This window comes from Piliocolobus tephrosceles, chromosome 2 (assembly GCF_002776525.5).
Source record: "Piliocolobus tephrosceles isolate RC106 chromosome 2, ASM277652v3, whole genome shotgun sequence".
Lineage (NCBI taxonomy): Eukaryota > Metazoa > Chordata > Mammalia > Primates > Cercopithecidae > Piliocolobus > Piliocolobus tephrosceles.
In genome coordinates, this window is record NC_045435.1 from 87443873 (window position 1) to 87471786 (window position 27914).

General features: G+C 56.1%; 2 protein-coding genes across 26 annotated transcripts; both read left to right on the plus strand.

Moving 5' to 3' along the window:
• The first annotated feature begins 1237 nt into the window (after positions 1 to 1237).
• Positions 1238 to 13473, plus strand: LAMB2 (laminin subunit beta 2). Its single transcript, XM_023231412.2, has 32 exons — positions 1238 to 1480; positions 1609 to 1781; positions 1867 to 2002; positions 2082 to 2155; positions 2548 to 2736; positions 2829 to 2892; positions 3120 to 3322; positions 3412 to 3532; positions 3851 to 4039; positions 4252 to 4431; positions 4554 to 4666; positions 4946 to 5025; positions 5118 to 5250; positions 5433 to 5591; positions 5667 to 5794; positions 8101 to 8233; positions 8427 to 8619; positions 8696 to 8839; positions 9097 to 9328; positions 9412 to 9575; positions 9657 to 9881; positions 9970 to 10187; positions 10296 to 10392; positions 10487 to 10859; positions 10956 to 11140; positions 11214 to 11455; positions 11535 to 11883; positions 12216 to 12423; positions 12495 to 12636; positions 12720 to 12896; positions 12988 to 13147; positions 13225 to 13473. Exons 1-32 carry the CDS (start codon positions 1405 to 1407, stop codon positions 13359 to 13361), a joined length of 5397 nt encoding a protein of 1798 aa, XP_023087180.1. The 5' UTR covers positions 1238 to 1404; the 3' UTR covers positions 13362 to 13473.
• A 179-nt stretch (positions 13474 to 13652) lies between these two features.
• On the plus strand, positions 13653 to 26503 carry USP19 (ubiquitin specific peptidase 19). Of its 25 annotated transcripts, none has more exons than XM_023231386.1 (28): positions 13653 to 13836; positions 15314 to 15573; positions 16470 to 16643; positions 16761 to 16934; positions 17021 to 17154; positions 17231 to 17533; positions 17649 to 17871; positions 17990 to 18146; positions 18246 to 18317; positions 18447 to 18562; positions 18665 to 18885; positions 18969 to 19164; positions 19247 to 19380; positions 19491 to 19649; positions 19735 to 19845; positions 20294 to 20404; positions 20485 to 20586; positions 21918 to 22058; positions 22145 to 22263; positions 22496 to 22633; positions 22731 to 23044; positions 23178 to 23288; positions 23377 to 23593; positions 23680 to 23832; positions 23939 to 24099; positions 24181 to 24359; positions 25367 to 25615; positions 26023 to 26503. In XM_023231386.1, the coding sequence occupies exons 2-27, from the start codon at positions 15450 to 15452 to the stop codon at positions 25592 to 25594; spliced, it is 4272 nt and encodes a 1423-aa protein (XP_023087154.1). In that variant the 5' UTR covers positions 13653 to 13836; positions 15314 to 15449; the 3' UTR covers positions 25595 to 25615; positions 26023 to 26503. The 25 variants fall into 25 exon arrangements, with proteins under 25 accessions (XP_023087154.1, XP_023087168.1, XP_023087170.1 ...); XM_023231390.1 differs by lacking the exons at positions 13653 to 13836; positions 26023 to 26503 and adding exons at positions 14178 to 14311; positions 14925 to 15102 and having other exon boundaries at positions 25367 to 25878; XM_023231400.1 differs by lacking the exon at positions 25367 to 25615.
• The last annotated feature ends 1411 nt before the right edge of the window (positions 26504 to 27914 follow it).

The window sequence follows — 27914 nt, forward strand, 5'->3', positions numbered from 1 at the left end:
CAGTGAGCTGAGATCTCGCCACTGCACTCTAGCCTGGGCGACACAGCGACACTCCGTCTCAATAAATAAATAAATAAATAAATACTTAAAAATTTAACATTCTCAGTCATCTCTAGTATCCCTGATCCCCCAGGTTCACTACGTGATCCTCAGGGTGACTGGAGACTTCTACTTCGGATAGCCAGAATAACTCCCAGCCATGCTTAAAGTCCAACGGATTGACTGACCCCCACCCCCGCCGCCCCCAAACGTCTTTGTGAAGTGGGGAGATTCCCCTGAGGAACTCCCACCAGCTTTCTTCCCTGGCTGGCAGCTCAGGGCACTCCCTGCCATGACTGCGGAGGCGGCAGGCCAGACCCAGCTCTAACGACCGGCAGACCCCAAGGTTTCCCCAACTTCCCGTTCCCAGGGCCCTGGGTGGGGCGCGCCCCATGTCCCCCACCCACTTTCCTCCTTCTCTCCCCCCCTTACGCCGCCGCGCACATTCCAATCCCGGGCTCTAGCGATCCCGGCAGGCCAAAAAGTCTGGAGCGGATAAATAGCTACAAGATCCGGAGTCGCTCGCCGTAGCTCTGGTCCAGGGTCCGCCACCCAGAGCCTATTTCCATACTGGGAAACAGGCAGCACTTTTCGTGCCTACTTACCGTAGTGACTAGTGGGGGAGGCAGTGACCCCCCGGAGCTGTGCTTCGGGCTGGGTGTGCACTTTCGCCATCTCTCCCCCAGCCCCATCCTGTCCCGTCCCTAAGACTACCCGAGAGTCCCCCCACAGCCCTGAAGAGGGGAATTTGGTGCTCCTGCTTGTGCCCTCCATCCTCTCTGTTGATGCTGGAGCCTTGGGATCAAGCGGCTGAGTTGATGGTAATTTCCAACCCGCCCATGACTCTGAGGGGAAAAGGCTATAGGCTCCTTGGTCCGGAGTTGGATACCCGAAGATCAGATCTCTCTCATTTGCTCCTGCCATGCACCCAACTTCGTGAGCCCCCTTCCAATGATAGTTGAAAGCACCAAATCTCTTACCCTCCCCTGGCCCTCGTGTAGGTGTGGGCTTGGGGGCACAATAAATATTTGTGGGTGAAGTGATCTGTGTCTGGTTCCTGGGGCGAAGGCAGTTTCCGGGGGGCAGGGGTAGGGTTGGGGTGGGGGCGCTCTCCACCCGGTGTTGCGCTCCTGCCCAGAGTCCGTTCCGGCCTTTCCTTCTTGCCGCGATTCCCAACTTTGCTCAAAGTCGCTAAGACTCTAAGCTGTTGGAGGGACCGCTGGACAGACCTGGGGACTGACAGAGGGCCTGGAGAGAAGCGGGCCAAAGACCCACAGGCAGAGTTGACACGGAACCCCAAAGGAAGGAGGAGGGCTTGGGCCCGAGACCGTTCACCTCCCCTTATCCCTTGTTCTCCTCTTCAGGATGGAGCTGACCTCAAGGGAAGGAGGGAGGGGACAGCCTCTGCCCTGGGAACTTCGACTGGGCCTACTGCTAAGTGGTGAGAGGGCCTGGTGGGGACTGGGGGTTGTGGAATGTGATGGTAGGTCCTGGTAGTTGTCCTTGGGGCACATGAAGTGGGGCCACCGGATAGGAACTCAGCAGAACTGGCTGAACTACTGTCCCCAGTGCTGGCCGCCACACTGGCACAGGCCCCTGCCCCGGATGTGCCTGGCTGTTCGAGGGGAAGCTGCTACCCCGCCACGGGCGACCTGCTGGTGGGCCGAGCTGACAGACTGACTGCCTCATCCACCTGTGGCCTGAATGGCCCCCAGCCCTACTGCATCGTCAGTCACCTGCAGGTGTGGCTGGGGACAGGGTGAGAGGCTGAGTCAGGGTGGGGCTGGCACTGCCTGAGGCACTGATTCTAATTCCCATCCAACCCAGGATGAAAAGAAGTGCTTCCTTTGCGACTCCCGGCGCCCCTTCTCTGCTAGAGACAACCCACAGAGCCATCGCATCCAGAATGTAGTCACCAGCTTTGCACCACAGCGGCGGGCAGCCTGGTGGCAGTCAGAGAATGGTGAGGCCATGGGTGGGGCAAAAGTGAGCAGGCTGCCCACCAGTAGCTTTGAGTCCTTGACTTTCGACTCCTGTCCCAGGTATCCCTGCGGTCACCATCCAACTGGACCTGGAGGCTGAGTTTCATTTCACACACCTCATTATGACCTTCAAGGTGCCTGCATATCTGGGAGCCTGCCCGAACCACCCTGCTTGGCTCTCCATTGCCCCTGGACAGAGTCTCAGCTCCTTAACCCAGCCTCCTTGAGTGTGGATGCAGGAGGCTCCTTCATCCCTTCACACCTTCCATTTGCCTCCAGGCCTTTGCACATGATTTTCTGCCTTTCCAGTCCCAGGCTGGGTCAGGTGCTGTCTCCTTGAGCCCCATGAACCCTGAGTCTCCCCATTAGAGGTGGCCACGCTTGCTGGTCATTATCTGGCTTCCACCAGTCACCCCCACTCTCTGTGAGCTGTTTAAGGGCAGTCTTGGGCTGAGCAGGGCTCTTGATAGTCCTAGATTGGGCTTGGGTCCTGGTGCCTGCTGATCAGCTATGCCCCCCTACCCAGACATTTCGCCCTGCTGCCATGCTGGTGGAACGCTCAGCAGACTTTGGCCGCACCTGGCATGTGTACCGATATTTCTCCTATGACTGTGGGGCTGACTTCCCAGGAGTCCCACTAGCCCCTCCACGGCACTGGGATGATGTAGTCTGTGAGTCCCGCTACTCAGAGATTGAGCCATCCACTGAAGGCGAGGTGAGGACTGGCATCTGGGCTGGGGGCCGGAAGCTGGGGATGATGGGCCTAAGGCAAGGTTCAGCGTCACTATGAACTCCCTGCCTCTCCAGGTCATCTATCGTGTGTTGGACCCTGCCATCCCTATCCCAGACCCCTACAGCTCACGGATTCAGAGTGAGTGCTCCACCCTTTGAGCCTGGCACAGTCCGTGTCCGGCTAGGGACTATTTGGGGCCTCAGTAACTATTTTGGGTGCTTCCTAGGGCAAGTGCCAAGCCCAGTTTAGCTCGGGTGGCAGTATACAGGAGGTCTTTCAAGGTGACCTTGGCAGCTGAGCCCCTAGGTGGGCAGGGGGCAGCGGGGGCCTGCCTGGTCAGTTGGCCCCCGTTGCCCCCACTTCAGACCTGTTGAAGATCACCAACCTACGGGTGAACCTGACTCGTCTACACACATTGGGAGACAACCTACTCGACCCACGGAGGGAGATCCGAGAGAAGTACTACTATGCCCTCTATGAGCTGGTTGTACGTGGCAACTGCTTCTGCTATGGACACGCCTCAGAGTGTGCACCCGCCCCAGGGGCACCAGCCCATGCTGAGGGCATGGTGAGGGGCTTCAGACGGTTGGGATAGGGCTAGGGGCAGGGGCGGACACAGCTGAGCAGTGCTGACAACCTGCCTGCCAACCTCCATAGGTGCACGGAGCTTGCATCTGCAAACACAACACACGTGGCCTCAACTGCGAACAGTGTCAGGATTTCTATCATGACCTGCCCTGGCATCCGGCTGAGGACGGCCATAGTCATGCCTGTAGGAGTGAGTGAGATCTTGGCCTCCATAGCTCCAACACTGCAGCCTGGCTGTGCCCTGGGTAGAACCTAGATCCGGTTGGTCAAACCCCTAAAACCCAGGCTGTATCCAAAGAGTATGCAGGCCTTGATGCCCCTTGGGACCCCCTCAATACTCCTCTACAGTCTGCTCTGGGTAGGGAACCATTATGATGCTGAAGCCTTGAAGTCCCTGAGCCCCTACCCACAAATTCTAGCCTGTGATAGGGATCTAAGGTGGCCTACTCCTTACCCTTGTGATCTGGTTCCTTAAGTGGCCTTTGCCTTGCCCTTCCTCCCCTGCCAGAGTGTGAGTGCCATGGGCACACCCACAGCTGCCACTTCGACATGGCTGTATACCTGGCATCTGGCAATGTGAGTGGAGGTGTATGTGATGGATGTCAGCATAACACAGCTGGGCGCCACTGTGAGCTCTGTCGGCCCTTCTTCTACCGTGACCCAACCAAGGACCTGCGGGATCCGGCTGTGTGCCGCTGTGAGGCTGGGATTGGGCAGGGGGAGAGAAAGCTGAGCCTGGGGCAGGAATTAGAAAGCTGGACTGCTGTCTAGATTGCAGGGAATTGGGGTTAGGGGCTTGGGATAGAGCTAGACCAGGGATCCAGGGTGGGATCCCTTAGGCTTAGGAGAGGACTGGTAATGCGCTAGTTGAGATAGGGTGAGTGACCCTGTATCTCTTTTTGCCATCAGCCTGTGATTGTGACCCCATGGGTTCTCAAGACGGCGGTCGCTGTGATTCCCATGACGACCCTGCACTGGGACTGGTCTCGGGCCAGTGTCGCTGCAAAGAACATGTGGTGGGCACTCGCTGCCAACAATGCCGTGATGGCTTCTTTGGGCTCAGCATCAGTGACCCTCTGGGCTGCCGGCGTATGTGTCTCTTGCCCTAACTTCTATGCTGACCTTTAATCCCCGTCCTCTTACTCCTGACTCAGCTGAACATGAGCACTGTCACAGTTCCCCAAAGTGCTGATGGTCCTCCTTCCCCGCAGGATGTCAATGTAATGCACGGGGCACGGTGCCTGGGAGTACTCCTTGTGACCCCAACAGTGGATCCTGTTATTGCAAACGTCTAGTGACTGGACGTGGATGTGACCGCTGCCTGGTGCGACTGGAGGGGGCTGGAGTTCTAGGGTCATGATTTGTCCTTAGAGCACAGGGCTGGGGTGTGATATCTATGCCAGTGGATGGGTGCTGAGAGCTTAGGATCCAGTCCTGGCTGAGAAGCCTCAGGTCTGGGAGGCCAAGGGTATGGGCCAGTGGTCTGGGGGGCATGGTTTCACTGAGGAGTGATTGAGGTTAAGATGTGTGGTTGGGATTTCCTGCTGGGTGGCGAGGGGGTCTGGAGGTCTGTTTCTGGCCCCCAGCAACTCCTTTCGTGCAGCCTGGCCACTGGGGCCTGAGCCACGACCTGCTCGGCTGCCGCCCCTGTGACTGCGACGTGGGTGGTGCCTTGGATCCCCAGTAAGTGCTGTAAAGGGAGCCTGGGAAGGGATGGGGAAAGATCCTGAGCAGGAGAGAAGGTCCTTCTTGAGTAACCACAGAGTTCCTTCCAGGTGTGATGAGGCCACAGGTCAATGCCACTGCCGCCAGCACATGGTCGGGCGATGCTGTGAGCAGGTGCAACCTGGCTACTTCCGGCCCTTCCTGGACCACCTAACTTGGGAGGCTGAGGACACCCGAGGGCAGGTGTGGGGCCTTCCACTAAGCAGAGGGCTGGATGTGGGTGGACACATCTATGACTGGAGAGGTGGGGTTATGGGCAGTACCTTGTTGGGGGATAGGGGTGATATCTAGCTTTGGCAGGAGAAATGGGGCAGAAGAGGCAAAGCCTCACCTGAGCCTCCATCCCTGGCTGTGTTATCTCCCAGGTGCTCGATGTGGTGGAGCGCCTGGTTACTCCCGGGGAAACTCCATCCTGGACTGGCTCAGGCTTTGTGCGGCTACGGGAAGGTCAGGCCCTGGAGTTCCTCGTGGCCTCTGTGCCGAAGGCCATGGACTATGACCTGCTGCTGCGCTTAGAACCCCAGGTTAGACACTGTTACCTAATCTGGAGCTGAACCTCTGCATGTGGAAGCATCTCCTCCATCATCCCGTTTTCCCAGGTCCCTGAGCAATGGGCAGAGTTGGAACTGACTGTGCAGCGTCCAGGGCCTGTGCCTGCTCACAGCCTGTGTGGGCATGTGCTGCCCAAAGATGACCACATCCAAGGGACTCTGCAACCACACGCCAGGTGAGGGCACTGGTGGTAGCACTCACAATGGCAGGGGGTTGTGGGGCCAGCCCTAAGCTCCCTGCAGGGCACCTGGAAGACCCCACAGCTCATTCATCTGTTCCTTTCAAATACCTCCAGAATGCTGGTTGCCAGGCTCTGTTGGGCATGGCTCTGTTCACAGAAAGGAAGTAGACAGATCAAGGCCTGCTCTCTCAGGGGTCTAAGGCCCAGAGGCCAAGGCAGGAATTAATGGGAAATCACCTGGTGTCACTATCAGGAGGACTCACAATGGTGGTGGTAGAGTGGTAGTGGTGGGGCTGTGGCATCACAGCACTCTGAGCAGTGATGTGCCTGGTCTGATTAATGTTTTATTACACTTTGGGTAGTATTTGTTTCATGTTTCATGTTTCTTTTTTTTTTTTTGAGACGGAGTCTTGCTCTGTCACCAGGCTGGAGTGCAGTGGTGCAATCTCGTCTCACTGTAATCTCCACCTTCTGGGTTCAAGCAATTCTCATGCGTCAGCATCCCGAGTAGCTGGGACTACAGGCGCACGCCACCATGCCTAGCTAATTTTTTGTATTTTAGTAGAGATGGGGTTTCACCATGTTGGTCAGAATGGCCTCAATCTCCTGACCTCGTGATCTGCCTGCCTCGGCCTCCCAAAGTGTTGGAATTACAGGTGTGAGCCACCGCGCCCAGCCCTGTTTCATTGTTTCATGTTTTGTTTATTTGTTTGTTTGTTTTTGAGACCGAGTCTTGCTCTGTCACCCAAGGCAGGAATTAATGGGAAATCACCTGGTGTCACTATCAGGAGGACTCACAATGGTGGTGGTAGAGTGGCGTAATGGGAAATGTGCAGTGGCGTAATCTCGGCTCATTGCAAGCTCCACCTCCTGGGTTCACACTGTTCTTCTGCCTTAGCCTCCCAAGTAGCTGGGACCACAGGCGCCCGCCACCACGCCCACCTAATTTTTTGTATATTTAGTAGAGACAGAGTTTCATCGTGTTAGCCAGGATGGTCTCGATCTCCTGACCTTGTGATTCACCTGCCTTGGCCTCCTAAAGTGCTGGGATTACAGGCATGAGCCACCGCACTCAGCCTATTGCTTTTAGTTTTTGACCATGTAAATATTCAAACAGAAGGAAAAAGAATAACATGTTGAACCTGGCTGTGCCTATTATAGACATTTTGCCAACTGTGACTTGTGTTTAGAAAAAAAATTCCTCTAGACCAGGCATAGTGGCTCATGCCTGTAATCCCGGCACTTTGGGACACTGAGGCAGGAGGATCACTTTAGCCCAGGAATTCAAGACCAGCCTAGGGAACATGGCAAGACCTTGTCTCTACAAAAAATAAAATAATCAGCTAGACATGGTGTTGTGTGCTTGTGGTTCCAGCTACTTGGGAGGCTGAGGTGGGAGGATCTCTTGAACCTAGGAGGTCAAGGCTGCAGTGAGCTGAGGTCACGCCACTGCACTCCATCCATCCTGGGCAACAGAGACTGCATATCAAGTAAATAAATAAATAAATCAGAAAAGAAAAAGAAAAAAGATGAGGGATTGAAGAACAATTTTTGGGATGGGATAAAAAAACCCAAGTATGAGTTTGCAGCACAATGGGAAAGGAAAGCCTTGGAGACAAAGAGAGGGGGTGATGTAGTGTTGATGAAGAGGAGCAGCTGTTGTCGGCTGTAGGTTGGGGTCAGAGGAAGTGTGAAGTGGTTATTGAGGAGAATTGGCAAGTTCCTGGGGTTTCTAGGCTTTATGAGGATTTCCAGTGAGTCTGCACAGGTGGATGTATGATTCTAGAGGGCCACCTTTACGGGACTATTCTGTGCAGATTCTTTTTTTTTTTTTGAGACGGAGTCTCACTACTCTGTCACCTAGGCTGGAGTGCAGTGGCTGGATCTCAGCTCACTGCAAGCTCTGCCTCCCGGGTTTACGCCATTCTCCTGCCTCAGCCTCCCGAGTAGCTGGGACTACAGGCGCTCACCACCTTGCCCGGCTAGTTTTTTGTATTTTTTAGTAGAGACGGGGTTTCACCGTGTTAGCCAGGAAGGTCTCGATCTCCTGACCTTGTGATCCGCCCGTCTTGGCCTCCCAAAGTGCTGGGATTACAGGCTTGAGCCACCGCGCCCGGCCTCTGTGCAGATTCTTTCTTGGGGTGCCCAGCTGTTTGTTGGCCTAGCGCAGCCCAACCCAACCCACCTATAGTCTCTGCTTTGGCTGATGGTCTGGTTGCTGGGAGTAGGATGGGAGAGGCCCAGATGATTTGTACAGGGCCCCTAGATGACCCACTGCACCTGTCCCCACTTGCCCCCAGGTACATGGTGTTTCCCAATCCTGTCTGTCTTGAGCCTGCTATCTCCTACAAGCTGCATCTGAAGCTGGTACGCACAGGGGGAAGTGCCCAGCCTGAGACTCCCTACTCTGGACCTGGCCTGCTCATTGACTCGGTAAATAATCTCCTTTTGCCCACACCAACCAAGATGGCAGAGCCTGTGGTGTGGGACTTGTGGGATAGCAGGGGTCTGTGGCAGAAGAGGCAGGCCCATAGTGGTGCCAGGGTAGGCAGGCTTGTGGCAGTGCTAAGGCAATGCCTATGTGGTCCCAGGTCTGAACTGCGATCTTCCTTGCTCACTCCTTCAGCTGGTGCTGCTGCCCCGTGCCCTGGTGCTAGAGATGTTTAGTGGGGGTGATGCTGCTGCCCTGGAGCGCCGGGCCACCTTTGAACGCTACCAATGCCAGGAGGAGGGTTTGGTGCCCAGCAAGACTTCTCCCTCTGAGGCCTGCGCGCCCCTCCTCCTCAGCCTGTCCACCCTCATCTACAATGGTGCCCTGTGTGAGTGTCTGTGATGTGGGTTGATGGGGCAGAGGTGGGGACCCAGCCTGACTTGGCCCAACCCTCCTCCCCACAGCATGTCAGTGCAGCCCTCAAGGTTCACTGAGTTCTGAGTGCAACCCTCATGGTGGTCAGTGCCTGTGCAAGCCTGGAGTGGTTGGGCGCCGCTGTGACCTCTGTGCCCCTGGCTACTATGGCTTTGGCCCCACAGGCTGTCAAGGTACTCTCCTGCCTCTTGTTCCCTGCTATGCTTCTCTCTCCTTCCCATTACTGTTCTCTTTCCTCCTTCTGGACATGCTGCTTCTTTCCTCAAACTAAGTCTTGGACTCTCTACTCTCAACCTGGGTCAGTTGCAGTTCTCTTCCATTTTCTGACCTTCCCACCTAGACTCCCACTACCCACACTCCCCTGAGACCCTCCCCAACCCACACTCCCCTCCGACCCCATTCCCTGGCTCAGTCTCTGCCTTGCTCCTAGCCTGCCAGTGCAGCCACGAGGGGGCGCTCAGCAGTCTCTGTGAAAAGACCAGTGGCCAATGTTCCTGTCGAACTGGTGCCTTTGGTCTTCACTGTGACCGCTGCCAGCGTGGCCAGTGGGGATTCCCTAACTGCCGGCCATGTGTCTGCAATGGGCATGCAGATGAGTGCGACACCCACACAGGCGCTTGCCTGGGCTGCCGTGATCACACAGGGGGTGAGCACTGTGAAAGGTGAGCCTGGAGTAGCTATGAGTGGGTTGGTTGGTGGACAGGCTTCCCACGGATGACACATTTCTTCTTCCTCCTCCCTGCAGGTGCATTGCTGGTTTCCACGGGGACCCACGACTGCCATATGGGGGCCAGTGCCGGCCCTGTCCCTGTCCTGAAGGTCCTGGGAGCCAGCGGCACTTTGCTACTTCTTGCCACCGGGATGAATATTCCCAGAAGATTGTGTGCCACTGCCGGGCAGGCTACACGGGTGAGTGGATAGGGGGCAGGCGTGGGATCAGGGTGAGTTGGCTGGACTGAGCACTCACAGCTTCCTCTTGACTGTGGGCAGGGCTGCGATGTGAAGCTTGTGCCCCTGGGCACTTTGGGGACCCATCAAGGCCAGGTGGCCGGTGCCAACTGTGTGAGTGCAGTGGGAACATTGACCCAATGGATCCTGATGCCTGTGACCCCCACACGGGGCAATGCCTGCGCTGTTTACACCACACAGAGGGTCCACACTGTGCCCACTGCAAGCCTGGCTTCCACGGGCAGGCTGCCCGACAGAGCTGTCACCGTGAGTATGAGTGTGGGAGGGCATGGCTGAGTTGGGGTTCTGCTTCTTGGCCTCCTCTTGACTACTGTGCTCATCTTGGTTGGCACAGGCTGCACCTGCAACCTGCTGGGCACAAATCCCCAGCAGTGCCCGTCTCCTGACCAGTGCCACTGTGATCCAAGCAGTGGGCAGTGCCCATGCCTCCCCAATGTCCAGGGCCCTAGTTGTGACCACTGTGCCCCCAACTTCTGGAACTTCACCAGCGGCCATGGTTGCCATCCTTGTGCCTGCCACCCAAGACAGGCCAGAGGCCCCACCTGCAATGAGGTATGGGACCCTCCTGCAGATCCCTGGTTAGCTGGGGTCAGGTGTCTTTCTTGTCTCGAGGGCTCAGCTTCTGATAGAGGCTCTGACCCTGCCTTGTTCCTACCCCAGTTCACAGGGCAGTGCTACTGCCGTGCCGGCTTTGGAGGGCGGACTTGTTCTGAGTGCCAAGAGCTCCACTGGGGAGACCCTGGGTTGCAGTGCCGTGGTGAGGGAGCCAGCGGGGCCAGGGTGGATGGAGGACAGGACTTCCCAGAACGCCCCACAGTGGCCCTAACTCTGTCCTCTGCTCTTTCTTGCAGCCTGTGATTGTGACCCTCGTGGAACAGATAAACCTCAGTGTCACCGCTCCACAGGTCACTGCAGCTGCCGCCCAGGCGTGTCTGGTGTGCGCTGTGACCAGTGTGCCCGTGGCTTCTCAGGATTCTTTCCTGCCTGCCATCCCTGCCATGCATGCTTCGGGGATTGGGACCGAGTGGTGCAGGACTTGGCTGCCTGTACACGGCGCCTAGAGCAGCGCGCACAGGAGTTGCAGCAGACGGGTGTGCTGGGTGCCTTTGAGAGCAGCTTCTGGCATATACAGGAGAAGCTGGGCATTGTGCAGGGCATCGTAGGTGCCCGCAACACCTCAGCCGCCTCCACTGCACAGCTTGTGGAGGCCACAGAGGAGCTGCGGTACGGAAGGACCTAAGAATACATGGTGGGATGGGGCAGAGGCCCAGTGGACCAGGGCTGAAGCCTGTCTAAACAGCCCCCTCTCCATCATCGCAGGCGTGAAATTGGGGAGGCCACTGAGCACCTGACTCAACTGGAGGCAGAGCTGACAGATGTGCAGGATGAGAACTTCAATGCCAACCATGCACTAAGTGGTCTGGAGCGAGACAGGCTTGCACTTAATCTCACACTGCGGCAGCTGGACCAGCATCTTGACTTGCTCAAACATTCAAACTTCCTAGGTGAGTTGTTAGCCAACTAGGCAGGTGGACTAGGGTCAGTCTTCAGCTGACTGTCTGCCTTTGCCCAATTTAGGTGCCTATGACAGCATCCGGCATGCCCATAGCCAGTCTGCAGAGGCAGAACGTTCTGCCAACACCTCGGCCCTGGCAGTACCTAGCCCTGTGAGCAACTCGGCAAGTGCTCGGCATCGGACAGAGGCACTGATGGATGCCCAGAATGAGGACTTCAACAGCAAACACATGGCCAACCAGCAGGCCCTGGGCAAGCTTTCTGCCCATACCCACACCCTGAGCCTGACAGGCATAAATGAGCTGGTGAGGTGCAAGTGTTGGGTGGGACAGGTGGGTGTAGATGTTCCTCCCACAGGGCCCTGACTTGTTCTGTGCCTGGCAGGTGTGTGGGGCACCAGGGGATGCACCCTGTGCTACAAGCCCTTGTGGGGGTGCCGGCTGTCGAGATGAGGATGGGCAGCCCCGATGTGGGGGCCTCAGCTGCAATGGGGCAGTGGCTACAGCAGACCTAGCACTGGGCCGGGCCCGGCACACACAGGCAGAGCTGCAGCGGGCACTGGCAGAAGGTGGTAGCATCCTCAGCAGAGTGGCTGAGACTCGTCGGCAGGCAAGTGAGGCACAGCAGCGGGCCCAGGCAGCCCTGGACAAGGCTAATGCTTCCAGGGGACAGGTGGAACAGGCCAACCAGGAACTTCGAGAACTTGTCCAGAGTGTGAAGGACTTCCTCAACCGTGAGCCTCCCATGTGTCCCAGGCCATGTGGTTGTTCCTTTGGCAACTCCCTGTGTCTCTATCTCCCTTGGTTAATACTTGAGCCTCAGGGCCTACACTGGATTAGTGTTTATGATCCCTTGACTGGCTCCTGATTCCTTGCCCATATGTGGTCCCAGGTAAATGTTCTTGAGTCTGAGCCCCTTGTATAGTCCCTGTCCTTGTGATTACATCCTTATGGCTGGTAACAAACCCCTATCCCATGTACATGTCCTGAGTCCACATCCCAAAACTATATCCTCATGCCCATGCTGGAGAATCTATGTTCTTAAGCTCTTGCTGTGTCCCTATAGAGGAGGGGGCTGATCCTGATAGCATTGAGATGGTGGCCACACGGGTGCTAGAGCTCTCCATCCCAGCTTCAGCTGAGCAGATCCAGCACCTGGCGGGTGCGATTGCAGAGCGAGTCCGGAGCCTGGCGGATGTGGACGCGATCCTGGCACGTACTGTAGGAGATGTGCGTCGTGCCGAGCAGTTACTGCAGGATGCACGGCGGGCAAGGTCTGACCCCATCCCTGGCCCCTGACACCTGGTTTTGATACCTCCAGGTTCTGATTCCCCCTTTTCCCCAGGAGCCGGGCTGAGGGTGAGAAACAGAAGGCAGAGACAGTACAGGCAGCACTGGAGGAGGCCCAGCGGGCACAGGGTGTTGCCCAGGGTGCCATCCAGGGGGCAGTGGCTGACACATGGGACACAGAGCAGACCCTATACCAGGTGAGGTCTTCCTAGGACATCAGTGGGATAAGGTTATGGGCATGGACTGTAGATCTGTGTAACCTTTGGCTCACCCATGGCAGGTACAAGAGAGGATGGCAGGTGCAGAGCAGGCACTGAGCTCTGCAGGTGAAAGGGCTCGGCAGTTGGATGCTCTCCTGGAGGCTCTGAAGTTGAAACGGGCGGGAAATAGTCTGGCAGCCTCTACAGCAGAAGAAACGGCAGGCAGTGCCCAGGGTCGTGCCCAGGAGGCTGAGCAGGTGGGTTGAGTCAGAGCCAGCTAGAGAAGGTAGGGGTGGAAGATGGGCCTCCACTGAGCTACCACTCTAACCTAACCCTCTACATCTGCAGCTGCTACGGGGCCCTCTGGGTGATCAGTACCAGACGGTGAAGGCCCTGGCTGAGCGCAAGGCCCAGGGTGTGCTAGCTGCACAGGCAAGGGCAGAGCAACTGCGGGATGAGGCTCGGGACCTGTTGCAGGCCACTCAGGACAAGCTGCAGCGGCTACAGGGTGAGAAATGGGGCAGTTGGGCACCAGAGACACAGGACTGCAGGAGACCCCTCTAAACTGACACTTGCCCTTCCTAGAACTGGAAGGCACCTATGAGGAGAATGAGCGGGCACTGGAGGGTAAGGCAGCCCAGCTGGACGGGCTGGAGGCCAGGATGCGCAGCGTGCTTCAAGCCATCAACTTGCAGGTGCAGATCTACAACACCTGCCAGTGACCCCTGCCTAAGGCCTACCCCAGTTCCTAGCACCGCCCCACATGCATATCTGCCTATGCACTGAAGAGCTCTTGGCCCGGCAGGGCCCCCAATAAACCAGTGTGAACCCCCACTGTGTTGTCTGGACTCTGATTTGGGGCGGGTGGGGGAGTCTCCAGGGGAACCTCTAGGTTGCCCCTAGCAGGGCCCATGCAAGGCTAACCCACCCGAGCACCGCCCCCTTCCGCTCGGGCCCGCCCCGGAGCTGCCTGCCAGTCTCCCCGAGCCCATTCCCGCCGGAAGTGCGTCAGCAGCTTGGTGCTCCGCCTCCCGCGGCCTTAACTAGAAGTCGAAACAAAACAAGCCACTAAGGCGGTGGCGGCGGCGCCGGGACGGGGGAGGGGCACGCCGGAACCGGAACCGACCTGACGCCGGAACCGGAACGGAGAGCGGGTTGCCAGGGCCCGAAGAGGGCTGGCTGCGGCGGTCTCGCTCGGTGAGTGGAGCGGGCTGCAACTCGCCTGCTTGGCCGCAGCGGGGAGGCCGCAACGCGCTACCGCGGCGGCCTGTTCAAGGTCACGGGCCGTGTCAGCCCCTACCCCTAGTGTCCCGCAGCGTGCCAGCCCACTGATGCCGGCGGGGCCGTTACGCTATGCCTGTGGCCAGCCTCCCACCTGGGAGAGGACTGGCGGCCAGCGAGGGCAGCTTCCTGGAAGAGGTGGTGGCGGGCTCGGGGTTCAGAGGCTGAAGCTGGGTTGCAACTCGACCGGGGCGCTGGTCTGTGGTCAGTAACCCCGCGCTGCCATTTCAGGCCGGCTCGGGTCTCTAGACAGCCCCTTTCCCGCCTCGACGTCTCCGGGGCATGGGGGAGGGACACGACCTTCGGCTGGGGCTGGGTGAGAGAAGGAGGCGTCGGTGGCAGGTGTCATTAAAGATCCAGTCCACCAGTACCACATCTGACCTGTAGAAAGGTATCCTACCATCCCTCCTTCCTCCTTTACACACTTAGGGGAACACAGACTAGTCATTATCTGTCCTGCTACTGGTTCAGGCCGGGCTTGAGGCTGCCGGGGGTCCTGGATCCATGGTCCTCCCCAGTCTCATCTCAGTATCTAGCTTCAAGACCTTCATTTCGGAGGGGGAAGCAGTCCAGAATCTACCGGTGGGTCTGTGGGAAATTGTAGTGGTCCCTGTGTCTCAGAGCTCATGAGTGAAGGCATCTGGGAAGGAAGGTGATGATTTCTGTTCCAGTCTCAAACTGGATTCCCATCCTGCCTTAGTACTGGAGCAGGGTTGTTGCTGAAGAGGTAGTGTGACATCTAAATACACTTTTCAGTCCCTCTCTGCTTGGGACAGCAGCTGGGGAGAGGACTTTCTCTTAAAATGAAGAAGAACCAAGCAGTACATAGGAGCAGGTTCTTGCTAAGGGTGGGAGCTGGCAGGGGACAGGTGGAGTGTCTTAGCCCTAGGACTTTTTCTAGGCAATGGCAGAACCTGGGTTGAGCCTGTTTTCAGCCACAAAGCCTGGTCCTCCTGTGGCTTGTCTCCTTTCCTGCCTTCTTCCTCCACCTTCTATTTCTCCAGTGGTGACTAAGCAGCCAGTGAGAGTGAAGGAAAAGTGAACACCCTGCTCAGAGTGCCAGCCTTGTGGGCTGGAGCCATGGCTCCTCTCCAGATTGGTGGAGTAGCCTGGTCCCAGGCCATGACTTCCCTTGACCCGGTGCCCCCTCAGTGAGGCTTCCAGCTGTGTGGGACTATTATGGTGGGTATCTATGAGGCTTGGCCAGAAGTGGTTTCTGCTACTTGCATTATTTATTACCTCTTCAAAATAGCCTGAGAGTGTCCAGGGGTTCTTCAGAGATGAGAAGATACAGCTCTGTAGCATTAGGAGTGTCCTGGGTTGCTGAGCCCTGGCTGTAGCTAAAGAGCAAGTTGTTGGGTCTTGGCAGTGATCACTGGCTCTTTTCCATTAGGCTGTTGGTTCCTTGCTGGAGAATTTGGCCACAAAGAGTTGCCAAGATAGCTGGGCCAGGAAGAAAGCGCCGCAGCCCTGACCCAGACGCTGTTGCTGGCCCCGGGGCACTCTGGCTGTCGACCAAGCGGCTCAAGATGTCTGGCGGGGCCAGTGCCACAGGCCCAAGGAGAGGGCCCCCAGGACTGGAGGACGCAACTAGTAAGAAGAAGCAGAAGGATCGAGCAAACCAGGAGAGCAAGGATGGAGATCCCAGGAAAGGTGGGAGTGGCATTCCCAGAGTGCTTGTGGCCTTCTTTCCATCCCATTTTATTGAGTATACAGATTGGGGTTTGGGAGATGACTTTTTTGCTCTTCTTTCTGTCCTGGTCTGATGATGAGAGTAGAAGGACCCATGATAGGCTCAGTAGAGCCTCAGCTTTGAAGCCTGAGTACTTGGCTAAGATCCAGAAGATGGGGGCTTGCCTTCTTTCTTTTTTAAATTTTTTTTCTTTCTTTTTAACCTGTTCTTTCTTTTTTTCCTTGTTTTTTTTTTTGAGATGGAGTCTTATTCTGTTGCCCAGGCTGGAGTACAGTGGTGCACTATCAGCTCACTGCAACCTCCACCTCCTGGTTCAAGTGATTCTCCTGCCTCAGCCTCCCAAGTAGCTGAGATTACAGGTGCATGCCACCACGCATGGTTAATTTTTTTTTTTTTTTTTAGATGGAGTCTCACTCTGTCATCCAGGCTAGAGTGCAGTGGCGTGGTCTTGGCTCACTGTGGGCTCCGCCTCCTGGGTTCGAGCAATTCTCCTGCCTCAGCCTCCCAAGTAGCTAGGATTACAGGCACGCACCACCATGCCCAGCTAATTTTTGTATTTTTAGTAGAGACGGGGTTTCACCGTGTTTGCCAGACTGGTCACAAACTCCTGACCTCAGGTGATTGGCCCGCCTCGGCCTCTCAAAGTGCTGGGATTACAGGCATGAGCAACTGTGCCTGGCCCCCTCCTTTTTTTTTTTTTTTTTTTTTAAAGAGGCAGGGTCTCACTCTTGCACAGACTGGAGTGCAGTGCAGGTGTGATCGTAGCTTACTGCATCCTCAAAGTCCTGGACTCAAGTAATCCTCCTACGTCAGCTTCCCTACCATGCTTGGCTAATTTTTCTTATTTTTTTTTTAGAGACAGGGTCTCGATATGTTGCCCAGGCTGGTCTTGAACTTCTGGCCTCAGGTGATCCTTCTGCCTCAGCCTCCTGCGCAGCTGGGATCACAGGCTCACGCCACCGTTCCCGGCTGTTCTTTCCTTCGTTGTCAGGGTCAGCATCCACTCCTCGAGAGGAGCAGGCCAAAGAGGGTCAGTTATGAATGAGCTTTTTGGGTGCTGGGAAGGGGAGGGAGCCCTTACAATTTGGCTCCCATGTGAAGCAGTTTCATTAGGGCTGGGTCTCTGTTACCTGCTTATCACCATCAGGAGCTTGTGAAGACCCTCATGATCTCTTGGCTACTCCCCCTCCAGAGTTGTTGCTCGATTGGAGGCAGAGTGCAGAAGAGGTGATTGTCAAGCTTCATGTGGGAGTAGGTCCCCTGCAGCTGGCGGATGTAGATGCTGCTTTCACAGATACGGACTGTGTGGTGCGGTTTGCAGGTGTGTCCATCTGCCCTGAGCACAATAGTATGTTTGAATCTTCTGATATCTCTTATCCTACCTCATGGACCCTGCTCTGTCTCCAGGTGGTCAGCAGTGGGGTGGTGTCTTCTATGCTGAGATAAAAAGCTCTTGTGCTAAAGTGCAAACCCGCAAGGGCAGTCTCCTGCACCTGACACTGCCCAAAAAGGTGCCTATGCTCACATGGCCCTCCCTCCTGGTGAGTTCTAGTAGTACAGGGTTGGGTAGGGATAGTCAGTGTAGTCGACAGGGCCTGACTGCTGTATCTTTGGCAGAAGAAACCTCTAGGGACCCAGGAGCTGGTGCCGGGGCTGCAGTGCCAGGAGAATGGGCAGGAACTGTCTCCCACTGCCCTGGAGCCAGGCCCTGAGCCCCACCGGGCTAAGCAGGAGGCCCGGAACCAGAAGCGGGCCCAGGGCCGTGGTGAGGTAGGCTCAGGGGCTGGCCCCGGGGCCCAGGCAGGGCCCAGCGCCAAGAGGGCTGTGCATCTCTGCAGAGGGCCAGAGGGGGAGGGGTCCAGGGATGACCCTGGACCCCGGGGTGATGCCCCACCCTTCGTGGCTGACCCGGCCACCCAGGTGAGAGTTGGGCACCTGTATGAGTGTTAGGAAATGGGGGGAAAGGGTGTGCACTGGAGTGGGAGCCACCTGGCAGAGCCCGGGCTGATTCTGCCCACAATCTTGCCATTAATAGGTTGAGGCTGATGAACAGCTTTGCATACCACCGGTGAACCCCCAAACCTGCCTCCTGGGCTCAGAGGAGAATTTAGCCCTTTTGACAGGAGAGAAAGCAGTGTCTCCTGGGAATGACCCAGTCTCTCCAGCCATGGTCCGGAGCAGAAACCCTGGGAAAGATGACCGTGCCAAGGAGGAGATGGCAGTGGCAGCAGATGCTGCAACCTTGGTGGATGGTAAAGGTGGGGGTGGGCAGGCTGAGCCCTAGGTTGGGTTGCAAAGCTTGTAGGTGGTTAGGGAGTAGAGTAGCAATAGGCTGGAACCTGTCCTGGTTGGAGCTGAGCCATGGTCTCAATATAGAGCCCGAGTCGATGGTGAACCTGGCATTTGTCAAGAATGACTCGTATGAGAAGGGCCCGGATTCAGTGGTGGTGCACGTGTACGTGAAGGAGATCTGCAGGGACACCTCGAGAGTACTTTTTCGTGAGCAGGACTTCACACTCATCTTCCAGACCAGGTGGGTGGGCAGATGATGGGGCAAACAATGCCTCAGGTGGGACAGTATGTTTCATGCTCCTCCTCTTGTCCTTCCTGCTATCCTGCTGTGCCTCTGCAGGGATGGAAACTTCCTGAGGCTGCACCCAGGCTGTGGGCCCCACACCATCTTCCGTTGGCAGGTGAAGCTCAGGTGGGTGGTGCCCGGCCCCACCACTGTGCCTGTCCTACTCCCCCAGGCTCCATCTCCCTGGCTTATCTATCTGGATAAGAATCTGATGCCCATTCCTCCTAAGTCCCTGAGTTCAGCCTTTTCCCACAGGAATCTGATTGAGCCAGAGCAGTGCACCTTCTGTTTCACGGCTTCTCGCATCGACATCTGCCTTCGTAAGAGGCAGAGTCAGCGCTGGGGGGGCCTGGAGGCCCCGGCTACACGAGGTCTGCACACGAGCTCCCTTCATTGCCCAGTTCCACATGACCAGGACCCAAACCCCTGTCACATGCTGCTAACCACCAGCCCTCTCATTCCCCCTTTTTAAGGTGCAGTGGGTGGTGCAAAGGTTGCCGTGCCGACAGGTCCAACCCCTCTGGATTCAACCCCACCAGGAGGTGCTCCCCACCCCCTGACAGGCCAGGAGGAGGCCCGGGCTATGGAGAAGGATAAATCCAAGGCACGATCTGAGGACACAGGGTTAGAGAGTGTGGCAACCCGCACACCTATGGAGCATGTAACCCCAAAGCCAGAGACACACCTGGCCTCGGTGAGAATTCTGGGGTGGAAGGACGAAGAATGGAGGTTGGAGAGTCTTAGAGCTGTTCTCTCATGTCCTCTTTGCTCCCCCAGCCCAAGCCTACATGTATGGTGCCTCCCATGCCCCACAGCCCAGTTAGTGGAGATAGCGTGGAGGAGGAGGAGGAGGAAGAGAAGAAAGTGTGTCTGCCAGGCTTCACTGGCCTTGTCAATTTAGGCAACACCTGCTTCATGAACAGCGTCATTCAGTCTCTGTCCAACACTCGGGAACTCCGGGACTTCTTCCATGGTGAGGGCAGGGCCTGGAGCCTGGGGTATGGGCAGAGAGAGTGCCTTTGTCCCTCACACCTTTGCTCCGCTACTATTCCTAGACCGCTCCTTTGAGGCTGAGATCAACTACAACAACCCACTGGGGACTGGTGGGCGTCTGGCCATTGGCTTTGCTGTGCTGCTTCGGGCGCTGTGGAAGGGCACCCACCATGCCTTCCAGCCTTCCAAGTTGAAGGTGATCTGTGACCACTGTCACCCTTGGCTGCAGGGGGCGGGGAGGGCCAGCCAACTGGGTGTGCAGTGGGTGCTAGGGCTTTGTGTTCACACCTTGGCTCTTGTATCCAGGCCATTGTGGCGAGTAAGGCCAGCCAGTTCACAGGCTATGCGCAGCATGATGCCCAGGAGTTCATGGCTTTCCTGCTGGATGGGCTGCACGAGGACCTGAATCGCATTCAGAACAAGCCCTACACAGAGACTGTGGACTCAGATGGTCGGCCTGATGAGGTCAGGGTTAGGGACAGAGGGTGGGCATGTCTCATGAGCATCCCAGCCCCCAAGCCTCTTTGGTTCTCACCACTCTGCCTCTCAGGTGGTAGCTGAGGAAGCATGGCAGCGGCACAAGATGAGGAATGACTCTTTCATCGTGGACCTATTTCAGGGGCAGTACAAGTCGAAGCTGGTGTGCCCTGTGTGTGCCAAGGTGTGATGGGCTCCCCTGGAAAGAGGCCCTCTATTCTGGTCACATTAGGTTCAGAGGCATGTGCATCTTAAGGTTTGGGCAAAGAAGCTGGCAGGGAGGCCTTAGGATTCTATATGGGCTGAAGAGCCCACTTAGGTAGGCTTCGTGACCGAGGGAAAAGTGGTGTTAGAGCTCAGAGGTGTTGTGGCAGGGTTGTGGGCACATGGGGTGCAAGTGTGAGGCAAATTCGTAAAGTGGCTAAGCTGAGTAGGGCTTTGAGTGCCAGAAAGAAGGATTGTTATCTCCTGGTGGTCCTCCTGCCCCATCTAGTGTCCTAAAGCCTGAGAGTTTGCTGGTTGGCTGTGGAGGCCCTGAGAGCCATCAGAAGCCCTGGAATGGGCTCTTTGGGCATGAACATTTTGTCTCCCACTCTGTGTGCAGCTACCCAGTGCCACCTCTACATCCACAGGTCTCCATCACTTTTGACCCGTTTCTTTATCTGCCGGTGCCCTTGCCACAAAAGCAAAAGGTTCTCCCTGTCTTTTATTTTGCCCGAGAGCCCCACAGCAAGCCCATTAAGGTGAGGAGTAAGCCCCTACCCTCTGGACCATTCTAGAGAACGTGGCCCACCTCCCTCACTGACTGCCCTTTTTGCCACAGTTCCTGGTGAGCGTCAGCAAGGAGAACTCCACTGCCAGTGAAGTATTGGACTCCCTCTCTCAAAGCGTTCGTGTGAAGCCTGAGAATCTGCGTTTGGCAGAGGTATCTTTGTCCTTCCTTGGGCTATTATATATATGGATGTGTGTGTGTACTCACCATAGACACGTGTGTATAGTCATTGGCATCTATAGACATACGCATGGGCTGGGCACGCCTGTAATCCCAGCAGTTTGTGAGGCTGAGGTGGGCAGATCACTTGAGCCCAGGAGTTTGGGACCAGCCTGGGCAACTTGGTGAAACACTGTCTCTACAAGAAATTAAAAAAGCAGCTGGGTGTGGTGGTACATGCTTATAGTGCCAGCTACTCGGGAGGCTGAGGCAAGAGGCTCACTTGAGTCCAGGAGGTGGAGGTTGCAGTGAGCAGAAATTGCACCACAGCACTCCAGCCTGGGTGACAGAGTGAGACTCTGTCTCAAAAATAAGTAAATAGATAAAAAATAAAAATAGGGCTGGGAATGGTGGCTCATGCCAGCACTTTGGGAGGACAAGGCGGGTGGATCACGAGGTCAGGAGATCCAGACCATCCTGGCTAACATGGTGAAACCCCACCTCTACTAAAAATACAAAAAAAAAAAAATTAGCCGGGCATGTTAGCACATGTCTGTAGTCCCAGGTATTAGGAGGCTGAGGCAGGAGAATCGCTTGAACCTGGGAGGCGGAGGTTGTAGTGAGCCGAGATCGCGCCACTGCACTCCAGCCTGGGCGACAGAGCAAGACTCAAAAATAAAAGTAAAAATAGACATACACATGAGTATGCCTGTGATTGTACAAAAACAGGTGAAGTACTGTTATTTTGTCTGTGCAACAGAAGTGCCGTCAGTTCCTAGCCATTATCAGGGTTTATTCCCCTTTGTGGTGGTGGATCCCAACTGCATTTCCCTTTTTAGACAAGGAGCTTGAACTGCAGGACTATCCCTATGTTCACTCTGCTTCTCCCTCTATCCAGCTGCTCTCTCCTTTTATCCCAGTTGTGTGTGCTAGCTTTCCCCAGGGGTTCCTAGCCTTTAGCCTGACAGTGTCAGTTTTCTCAGGGGTAAGAGTTGGGAGGAGGCTCTTTGAATATGGACCCTCCGTGATAGTATGTTACAGTCTTATAAGGCTATTCTAGTTACAGCAGGGCAGAGTCCCTCAGTGTGAAGAGCTGGTGTGGTTGATATCTGCCTCACACCTGGTCTTTCAGGCCCTCTGATGCATCAGGCTCCTTATGGCATTGGACACTGAGACGGGTGCCAGTAGAGGCTAAGCCTATTTGGGCTTACAGACCTCACCACTGCCCACATAGACCTACGGCCGGGCCAAGCCTTCTTAAACTCTGGGGCAGGGCTAGGGAAGGGCTTATCCTCATGTGGGATCTGTGTGTTCTGTGTCCCCAGGTAATTAAGAATCGTTTCCATCGTGTGTTCCTGCCCTCCCACTCACTGGATACTGTGTCCCCATCTGATATGCTCCTCTGCTTTGAGCTGCTATCCCCAGAGTTGGCTAAGGAGCGGGTAGTGGTGCTAGAGGTGCAACAGGTGAGTGGGGGCCAACCTGACGGCATAGGGCCCTGGTGGGTGGAGCACTCCTGCCTGGTCTTGCTGAGCCAGACGACCCACCCTAGCGCCCCCAGGTGCCCAGCGTCCCCATCTCCAAGTGTGCAGCCTGCCAGCGGAAGCAACAGTCGGAGGATGAAAAGCTGAAGCGCTGTACCCGGTGCTACCGTGTGGGCTACTGCAACCAGTGAGGACCCCCATCGTCTCCCTGACCCTTTATTTCCACCTTCCATGTGCCACCCTGCCCCTTCCCTTCACACCAAGGCACATATGCTTAAGCTTTCTACTTGCCTACTTTACCAGACTCTGGGGGAGGCAGGGCTGGCATACCCAGTTCCCAGGGACTATGACTAGCCCCCATTATGGAGTTATAGGAGATGGGGCTAAGGGCCTTATCCTTGTCTTCCTCTTCCCCTCAGGCTCTGCCAGAAAACCCACTGGCCTGACCACAAGGGCCTCTGCCGACCCGAGAACATTGGCTACCCCTTCCTGGTCAGTGTACCTGCCTCACGCCTCACTTACGCCCGCCTCGCTCAGCTGCTAGAGGGCTATGCCCGGTAAGTGCCCAGTGGTTGGACTAGAGTGGTGTAGGTGGGAGCAGAGGTGCTAGATGGGCTGGTCCGGAGTCCTACTTGCCTTGCTCTCTGTTGCCAGGTACTCTGTGAGTGTATTCCAGCCACCCTTTCAGCCTGGCCGCATGGCCTTGGAGTCTCAGAGCCCTGGCTGCACCACACTGCTCTCCACTGGCTCCCTGGAGGCTGGGGACAGTGAGAGGGACCCCATTCAGCCACCTGAGCTCCAGCTGGTGACCCCTATGGCTGAGGGGGACACAGGGCTTCCCCGGGTGTGGGCAGCCCCTGACCGGGGTCCTGTGCCCAGCACCAGTGGAATTTCTTCTGAGATACTGGCCAGTGGGCCCACTGAGGTTGGCTCCTTGCCTGCTGGCGAGAGGGTGTCCCGACCCGAAGGTAAGATCCAGTGAAAAGCTCTGGGAGCTGGGGAGGAAGATAGGGGAGGATATGGGGGCTGTTGTTTAGGACCTGGTGGGCCTGGTGAGGCCCTGATGGGCAGGGAAGCTTTGATTATCATGTTCTCACACAGCCGCTGTGCCTGGGTACCAGCACCCAAGTGAAGCTATGAATGCCCACACACCACAGTTCTTCATCTATAAAATTGACTCATCCAACCGAGAGCAGCGGCTAGAGGACAGAGGTGTCTGAGGCTGTGGGTGGGAGCCATGGGGTGGGTTGAGCTGGCTGTTCTTCACAGCTGCATGACCTCTCTCCCTGCCAATCTCCAGGAGATACCCCACTGGAGCTGGGTGACGATTGTAGCCTGGCTCTCGTCTGGCGGAACAATGAGCGCTTGCAGGAGTTTGTGTTGGTAGCCTCCAAGGAGCTGGAATGTGCTGAGGATCCAGGCTCTGCTGGTGAGGCTGCCCGGGCCGGCCACTTCACCCTGGACCAGTGCCTCAACCTCTTCACACGGCCTGAGGTGCTGGCACCCGAGGAGGCCTGGTGAGAACAGAGCAGTAAGCAGATAAGGGGGCAGGATGGAGAAGAGAGAGACTTGCTGGTCCTGACCTAACCTCTGTCCCCACCAGGTACTGCCCACAGTGCAAACAGCACCGTGAGGCCTCCAAGCAGCTGTTGCTATGGCGCCTGCCAAATGTTCTCATTGTGCAGCTCAAGCGCTTCTCCTTTCGTAGTTTTATCTGGCGTGACAAGATCAATGACTTGGTGGAGTTCCCTGTTCGGTAAGCAAGGGACCTTGGTAACTATGGGTGGGGTGTGAGGACCAAGGTGAGCATCCTGAGCACCTGCTGCCTGTCTCACCCCTCCCTGACTGGACCTGACCTGCAGGAACCTGGACCTGAGCAAGTTCTGCATTGGTCAGAAAGAGGAGCAGCTGCCCAGCTATGATCTGTATGCTGTCATCAACCACTATGGAGGCATGATTGGTGGCCACTACACAGCCTGTGCACGCCTGCCCAATGATCGTAGCAGTCAGCGCAGTGACGTGGGTGAGGGCACACACAGCCAGCAGGATAGATGGTAGGGGTGGTGGTGCAGACTTTGTTCACACTCTTCCCACCCTGCCGTAGGCTGGCGCTTGTTTGATGACAGCACGGTGACAACGGTAGACGAGAGCCAGGTTGTGACGCGTTATGCCTATGTACTCTTCTACCGCCGGCGGAACTCTCCTGTGGAGAGGCCCCCCAGGGCAGGTCACTCTGAGCACCACCCAGACCTAGGCCCTGCAGCTGAGGCTGCTGCCAGCCAGGTGAGGCATGTGGGTGGCTTTACAGAATAGTGGGGGACAGCTCACAGACTGCAGGGCAGGGTTGGGGATATAGCTTCCTCTCCTCCAGCCACAGGCCCCCTGAGCCTTGGGATTCATGAGAATTGCAGAGTTCCCTTAACATCAAAGCTTTATCCAGAGGCATCCCCATGTCCTGGGGACACTAACATACAGGTACACTAACATGATGTCACTGGCAAGCACATTGGCACCCAGTTGGCACAGGTCAGGCAACTGCTGTGAACCTCACTGGGCACTGTGCTGTGAATGGACTATACCTGATACTCTCTAGATTTCCTCTGCACATTCTCCACATGCTAGCCCACACACCCTCACTTGTGACATCCCTGAGTTCTAGTGTGCACTCAAGACAAGGCCTATTTGGGCTGGCCATGGCCTCTGGTGGCTGTTATACTCTCTGAGGTAAGCATCTGTCTTTGCTGAGACTTCAGGATCTTCTGTCTCTTTTAGTGACAGTCTCTTTTATGTGCCATAGGCCCAGTTGGTGGGTGTAGGCACATCTCTTTTCTGGACTGGCCACCTCCTTTCTGGCTCCATCCTCTCTTGAGCCTTCTCTGTCAAGGATTAGAGAAATCCCTGCAGAAGACTGGTCAGAATCTGGGGTATGGGTGGGAAGGTGCAAGGAGATTGCTCTGGGATTGGCGCCCTGTTCCCTATAAATCAGTGTCCTCTGGAGAGGCCTGGACTGAAATACTAACCAGATAACTCCCCTCCCACCTCCATGTGGAGCTGCACGTGGATTGAAAGCTGTTTAGGGTAGGCCAAAATGCTGTCAAGATTCACTTACACTTGTGCTGTTAGTCTGGACAACCCTGAGGTTGGCTGCCTGCCTTCCTCCTTGCTGCTTGATCTAGAAGGCAGAGTGTTAGCCCCAGTCGCCCCAGGTGGGACTATCATGGCTAAGGATCTCAGGGACACTGGGTCCTCCCCACCCCTGGGGTGCTGATGGCCGTTTCCACATACCCTAGGCTTCCCGGATTTGGCAGGAGCTGGAGGCTGAGGAGGAACCGGTGCCTGAGGGGCCTGGGCCCCTGGGTCCCTGGGGGCCCCAAGACTGGGTGGGCCCCCCGCCACGTGGCCCTACCACACCAGATGAGGGCTGCCTCCGGTACTTTGTCCTGGGCACCGTGGCGGCTTTGGTGGCCCTCGTGCTCAACGTGTTCTATCCTCTGGTATCCCAGAGTCGCTGGAGATGAGCTCGCCTGCAGGCAGCTGCTGTGAGCTGGCCTACCTGCCTGCCCCAGGCCATGCCTGCCTTTGTTGTGGGGAACACCTCTGGGCTTTGGGCCTCAGCTTGTGCATCTGGTGGGAGAGGGTGGGGAGGCTGTAGCCCCTGCACGGGCAGAGCATCGTAGGGTGTGTATCCATCCAGCTGTCTGTCCGTTCATCCTGCTGCTCTGACCCTTGGCCTCGGGCTTGGCCTTGCCCAAGCTACTTCCTGTACTTAAAGTGTTAATAAAGCCAGACTATTCAGGCCCAATCTTGTCTCTCTGTCTGAACGCCGCTGCTGTCTGCGCCTGCCTTGGGACCCTCCCTTGGGTGCCAGGGCTCCAAGCCAGCACCCCCGGGATGCCAGGCGGCATACTGGGCAGCCCCCAACCCCTGTCCTCGTATTCTGTTGCAGGGACTAGGCCCTGGCCAGGCCCCCGAGGTGGCCCCCACGCGGACAGCCCCTGAACGCTTCGCCCCCCCTGTGGATCGGCCAGCCCCCACCTACAGCAACATGGAGGAGGTGGATTAGCAGGTCCCTGGCTGATGGGGGGGACTGGGTTTGGGACACCCACCACAGAGGGCCAGCTCCTTGCCGCTTCTCCTTCTCTAACCCAGAGGACACTGGCTCTGTCAACAGGAAGCTGTGGGGTATGATTTGGGTGTGGAGACCTCTCAGGTTGGGACTTCTTGTCAGCTTGGACCCCTGACCAGTGGGCTTTGGCTTCTCTAGCCACCTCCAGTGCTGTGTGATTTGATTCTGTTGTACCTTCAATTCTTTCTGACCTGCATTATAAACATTATAATTTTATTCTAAAATTGTAATTTTTTTTTGCATTTTGGAAGTGATTGCTGCTGTTTAAATATATTTTAAAAATAAATAATAAATAAGTAGACTTAGTGACTGTGATCCACCACGTGCTGGGGCCACTTCCCCTCCCCATCATTTGGAGAGTGTGTGTGTGTGTGTGTGTTTATATATGAGAAACCCTGAAGGTGCTCTAGTCTGAAGGGAGATGATGGGGTCCCAGCTCATGTCATGAAGACCCCAGTGCTATCAGCTCTTTGGAGCCTACCTGCTGTTCTTTGATCCCACATAAGAGGCAGCTGTGGTAAGCATAGTCAGGATCTCAATATGGCCAAGGGACAGAGGAGTATATGAAGCACTGGAGCTGACAGCATGGAGTAAAAGGTGCATTCACCAGAGCAGCCTGGGGCTGACAGCCAGACAAGTCAGGGAGGACTTGGGGGACAGAAGTACTGGGAGATCTTCCTCCTCTCCTGTTCTCAGCTTTTTCTTTGCTGTAACTTGAATACCATCTGCATCCCTGCGGGTAACAGAGCAGGAGGAAAACTGCTGTGGGGTAGATACTGCTGCCCTGAAAAGAGGACAAGCAGAGAGGACCAGAGTGAATCTTGTCTGACTTCTATTGGAGGGAGGGTGCTGGGGCCTGCCAGCCTTAAGAGTCTTCCCTTAAGAGTCCCTGAAGCCTTCCTTCTTTGGCCAGGTGTGGTGGCTCACTCTTGTAATGCCAACGCTTTGAGAGGCTGAGGCAGGTGAGTCGTGAGGTCAGGAGTTCAAGACCAGCCTGGCCAAGATGGTGAAACCCCGTCTCTACTAAATATACAAATATTAGTCAGGTGCAGTGGCAGGTGCCTGTAATTCCAGCTACTCTGGAGGCTGAGGCAGGAGAATCACTTGAACCTGGGAGGCGGAGGTTGCAGTGAGCCGAGATTGAGCCACTGCACTCTAGCCTGGGCGACAGAACAAGACTCCGTCTCAAAAGAAAAAAAAAGTTTCTGAAACTGGCCAAGTGTGGTGACTTATGCCTGTAATCCCAGCCCTTTAGGGCGAGGTGGGAGGATAGCTTGAGCCTGGGAGTTCAGGACCAGCCTGGGCAATATGGTGAAACCATCTACTAAAAATATAAAAATTAGCTGGGTGTTATAGTATGCACCTGTAGTCCCAAATATTTCAGAGGCTGAGATGGGAGGATTGTTTGAGCCCAGGAGGTTGCTGGACCCTACCTCTGTCCATTCCACGACTGGGCCTTGCTGGCTGCTGCCTGTTTTTTTCCACTTGGTCATCTTTCTCTTGATTTTCCTGGAAGGAGTGCCAGGGGCTCATGCAGGCAGGCTAACCTCCAGACTGGGCCCATACAATTTAACATTTCTGCTCTGTGCAAGTCATAGACATCTAGGGGACTAGCTGGACATCCACTGGTACTACCACTTTTGGCATTCTTGGTGGCACTGGTGGGGCTACTGCCTCATCCTATGACTTGTAGCCATGGGGTCCACGGTGTA